Consider the following 5,457-nt stretch of genomic DNA (forward strand, 5'->3'; position numbering starts at 1 on the left):
ATGAAACTTAAAACAAGTAACAAACATCCTCCTACCGTTAATCCAATGATCGTTTTCTTATTCGCTTTTCTCTTTTCCCCTGAACAAACAAGTCTTGTCAAAATTTTATCCCAAGATAATAGGATAATAACAAAACTTATATAGAGATTTTGGATCCGAACTAACCGAGATCAGCAACAGCTGCTAGCTTGACATACAAATCTTGACCCTCCCGGCTGTAACTCCGAAGATCAACCAAGTCACCTGTCCAAGTCACGCAACCCCACCCACCATTGCGCATGTCGGTATTAGCAAACGCCGTGCAATTACAAGTCGTAAGACACCTCTCCCTACATTCTTCTATCCCAATTATAGTGTCCACAACAGTGGTCTTAGTATCTGGCAACTTCATTTTTCTAAGCGGGAGAAAAGTACTATCTTCAACGCAGCTCAGGTTTGACATCCTCACGCACCCACCTGTCACATCTTTAAACTCCCATGCCTCTTGGTCTCTAGGCCGAAACCCTTGGATACAGTTACATTTCGACATTGTGGTGATGTCACAATAACTGTTAGGCCCACATTTACTGTAGCTATCACATTGGTCTTCTGGTGCCTCCCATTGCACCGTCCATTTTTGCGCTGTTGGCGTCCACACCCAACGTCGCAAGGATCCGACGTGGCTCATTCTCAGTACAGAGTAGAAGCTATTATTAATGATGTCGAACGAATATGTAACCTCTTCGCTAGTCTCTGTAAGATTGATTGTAGCATAAGGCGATACTTGGGTAGCTGTCGATGACCCACTCAGACTGACTTTATTCCACGGGCCACTTCGGTAGACTGGCGAATTTTTTTTGAATATGAAACTCTCTGGAAGCTTTCGAATTTCAATCTTATAGATAAAGTCTCCATTTGAAGGATCATCTGCGCTCTTCCAGGACCGTAGTGTTCTGGTGATGTTCGTTCTGCGGTCCCAACCTAACTTCATTCCAGGGAGTAGAGTATCCGTCGGGAAATCAAAGCTCTGCCACGGATATGGATAACTGTTTGAGGAGTATCTCAGCACGAAGTTACCATTGTTGAGAAGCTCTGCATACAAGGGTTGGTCTTCGGTCAGATTATTTGTCAGATTCGTCGTCCACGCAACCTCGCCTGATTGATCGACGAGGACAATCGTACTATTCGCGACTTTGAGGGTTCCGATGGAACTGGAGAGAGGATTGTCTCTGTTGGCAACCCATACGACGACTGTCCTCTCGAATCTCTTATACCATATTCCGAGATACCAACGATCTCTTTCTTGAAATCTCTTTGCAGGTTTGAAGAAACCAAGCTCGAATACATCTCCAGGGGACACTATGGTCTCTTTCTCTGTGATCCTCATAGGTAGTAGTACTCTAGCTTGTGACAATGTAGAATCGTAGCTTGCAATGGAAGGGATCAACGAAAAAAGTTGTATGAAATACAAGAATGCGTTGCCGTGAGGTACACTCCTCCTCTTCATCATCGTCGCAAAATTTTTTTATTTGTTTTTCTTTGCTTCCATTTTATTTTCGGATATTTGTTGATCATGCTAATTTAAACTCATACGAAGAAGAAAAACTCTCTGTTAAATAACTTTAAGTAGCAGACAAAAGAAGAATGGGTCCATATACGTTGTTGAGGTTGACTTTTCGTCACTTGGCCGATACACTTTTATAAAATATTTACTTGTGAATTTAACATCTCAGACATAACATATGTTAATTTAAATATCTCAGACATAACATATGTTCTTTTATTATTTTAAATAAAATCTCTACGTGTGAATTTAATATCTCAGACACAATATGTTTTAGTTCGTTCAGACTTTAATTCTTAATGCAAGGTTCCTTAATTCACCCTTTAATTTTTACCACACTTATGCTATTCTTGTGCACCATGCCTCCATCCTTCCATATAGAAAAAAAAGACGAAAAAATCAAATTTTAGAAAACCAAATCATCTATATATAATATTGATATGTTTTCGTGATTGGTCACAATAATGTCAAATTAAATCTCAAAATCCCTTTTAACTTTTAAAGACATTTTAGTTATATTTTACATGTTAATTAGTCTCATTAAGTCATTAATCATTACTATAATATATATTTAAGAACAGATGGATGTAAAACTGGAACAAATATGTATTATGCTTACAAACCTTTTTTCACTACAAGAAAACAGTCGATTTGTGAGGGAAATCTGCGATGGCAAAATGCCCTCGCAAATTTGCGATGGATTTGCGAGTAGTTTGCTAGTTTAGCGAGGGTACTTGCAATTCCCTCGCAAAATTTGCGACGGCGAAATCCCTCGCAAATTTGCGACGGATTTACGACAGATTTGCGACTCCGCAAAACATCCTCGCAAAAACATCGCAACTCCCTCGCATATTGCGACGGATTAGCGATGACATTTTCCGTAGCAAATTTGCGAGGGAGTTGCAAGGGCCGATGATGTCGGCAGCCACGTTTTTCCCGAGTGTAACTGTTTTGTCGGCAAAACAGTAAAAGCCTCGCAAATCCCTTGCAAAAAAATAATATTTTAAAATATCCCTCGCAAATCCCTTGCAAATTTTCCTAGCAAATCCATAGCAACTATTTTTAGTAGGCCTATAAATAGCAAGTTTATGATCCATGGAAACCACAACACAAAACACTTCCAACAAACACACTTTGAATACGAAAAAAAATATTGTGAAAGAAAAAAAGGCTAAAAAAAAAACCTAAACACTTTTAAATTATATAATAATGTTTGGAGGCGGGCAGCATGAGATATACACATTGCGACGGTGGATGTACAATCACAGAGATCCGGAGACCGGTGATGTGACGAGAGAGTTTTGTGATGGGTTGCGCGCTTTCATGTACCAGGCGACAAACCAAGACTTTGCTCGTCAAAACGGTACAATATTTTGTCCATGTCCTAAGTGCTTCAACGATAATTATTTGGAATTTAATCTAGTGAAGAAGCATCTTTATAATAGAGGATTTATGCCAAATTACTATGTATGGTTTCGTCATGGAGAGGGTTGTAGCAGTAACGTTGGAAGTAGTAGTATGAATTATGCTGTTGATCAACCTAGTAATTATGGGCATCAAGAATCTGATCAATTTGGTTTTTATGGGTATAATGAGGAAAATAGATTTCATGATATGGTTAATGATGCATTTCATGAAACTACTGCTGCATTTCCTGAGAATAATACGGAAGAACCCAACGTAGATGCACAACGTTTTTATACTATGTTAGATGCTGCAAATCAACCTATCTACGATGGATGTAGAGAAGGGCATTCTAAGTTATCATTGGCATCTAGGATGATGACAATTAAAGCTGATAATAACTTAAGTGAGAATTGCATGGATTCTTGGGCTGAACTCATTAAAGAGTATTTGCCACCTGATAATGTATCGGCTGAGAACTACTATGAAATACAGAAGTTGGTTGCGAGTCTTGGATTACCATCTGAAATGATTGATGTGTGCGTTGACTATTGCATGATTTTTTGGAAAGATGATGCTAAGCTGCAGGAATGTCGGTTTTGCGGGAAGCCGAGATATCAACCTACACAAGGAAGGACGCGAGTGCCATATAAACGTATGTGGTACTTGCCTGTTGCTGATAGATTGAAACGCCTATACCAATCAAAACGGACTGCAGCGGCAATGAGATGGCATGCAGAACATTCTACTGAAGAAGGAGAAATTACACACCCATCTGATGCAAAGGCGTGGAAACATTTTCAATCGGTATATCCTGACTTTGCTCAAGAGTGTAGGAATGTTTATCTTGGGTTGTGTACAGATGGTTTTAGTCCATTTGGTATGTCAGGGAGGCAGTATTCTTTATGGCCTGTTATATTGACGCCATACAATCTTCCTCCAGATATGTGTATGCAAAGCGAATTTCTGTTCTTGAGTATTTTGGTACCAGGTCCAAAGCATCCAAAGCGATCTCTAGATATCTTCTTACAGCCTCTAATTCATGAGCTGAAGCAATTGTGGTATGAAGGTGTTCAGACGTTCGATTCGTCGAGAAAACAGAATTTCAATATGCGGACAGTGCTAATGTGGACGATTAGTGACTTCCCTGCGTACGGAATGTTATCTGGGTGGACAACACATGGAAGATTATTATGTCCTTATTGTATGGAACGTACAGAGGCATTTCAGTTAAAGTATGGGCGAAAATCTTGTTGGTTTGATTGTCATCGTCGGTTTCTTCCCTTGCATCATCCGTACCGGAGGAACAAGAAGTTATTTACAAAGAATAGGTATCGGAGTTTTTTCCGGGACTTATGCACTAGAACATTGACCAGTGAAGTCATACAACAGTTACGAGATAATATTCCAGTGTTAATTTGTAACTTGGAGAAAATCTTTCCCCCTGCTTTTTTTGACGTGATGGAACATCTTCCAGTCCATCTACCACATGAAGCTGATCTTGGTGGCCTAGTGCAATTTCGCTGGATGTATCCTTTTGAGCGGTTTATGAAAGCTCTCAAAGGAAAGGACAAAAATCTTGCCAGAGTTGAGGGATCAATAGTCACCGGGAGTTTAACAGAGGAAACGTCTCACTTCACATCATACTACTTTAGCCCCACCGTGAGAACAAAAAAAACACGAACTCGACGATATGATGACGGAGGCGTTGCACCTACATATAATGTTCCTGATGTTCCAGATATCTTTACTCAAATAGGAAGACTTGCTGGAAAGATAAAGGAAGTTTGGTGGGAAGATCATAGCTATTGTCGAGCAGCTCACAATTACATATTGAGGAATCTAGATTACGTTCAACCTTTTGAAAGGTATTCTTGTTTAAAAACTAAAATTAATTATATTTTATAAGATAACGAACTAACAAATCTCTATTTTTTTAGACTTTTTGAAATGCAGATTCGTGAAGCATATCCTAATTTAGAAGAATCTGACTATGAGGCCTACAAAGAGCGGGATTTCGCTAATTGGTTAAAATACTATGTAAGTATATGTATGAAATAAGTTTAAATTAACTATATGTATTAGAATTTTTAAGTTAAATAAACTTATGGTCTAATATCTTATTCGTTTATATAGGTTCAGAATGGATGTGGAAATGAACCCTTGCCTCTTTGGTTGCATGAGCTTGTTCAGGAACCAAGAGCGAAGATCACCACTGCTCCGATGTACTTTACTCGCGGTTATACTTTTCATACGTACGCACACGGAAGTCGCAAAGCTACAGCAAATTATGGAATCTATGTACAAGCTGGTGATATCGATTTCTATGGCGTTTTGCAACAAATATTGGAAGTTGATTATCCAGGCCTTCTGAATCTGAGATGCGTACTTTTTAAGTGTAACTGGTACGATCCATCGGCCCGGGGCGTGCGAGTAAATAATTGGGGAGTTGTTGATGTGAAGGCGAACAGATCGTACTCCAAATTTGATCCTTTCATCCTAGCATCACA

At 39.2% G+C, this 5,457-nt stretch overlaps 1 protein-coding gene across 1 annotated transcript in view; it reads right to left on the minus strand.

Annotated features, from left to right (window-relative positions):
- LOC104727504 (receptor-like serine/threonine-protein kinase SD1-8) overlaps positions 1-1,489 on the minus strand; it is a 4,007-nt gene extending 2,518 nt beyond the window's left edge. Inside the window, exons 1-2 of the mRNA XM_019231722.1 lie at positions 166-1,489; positions 1-79 (exon numbers count right to left, since the gene is read on the minus strand). Of these exons, the coding sequence (XP_019087267.1) occupies positions 1-79; positions 166-1,489 (1,403 nt within the window). The remainder of the gene's footprint in view (positions 80-165) is intronic.

This window comes from Camelina sativa, chromosome 11 (genome assembly GCF_000633955.1).
Source record: "Camelina sativa cultivar DH55 chromosome 11, Cs, whole genome shotgun sequence".
Classification (NCBI taxonomy): domain Eukaryota; kingdom Viridiplantae; phylum Streptophyta; class Magnoliopsida; order Brassicales; family Brassicaceae; genus Camelina; species Camelina sativa.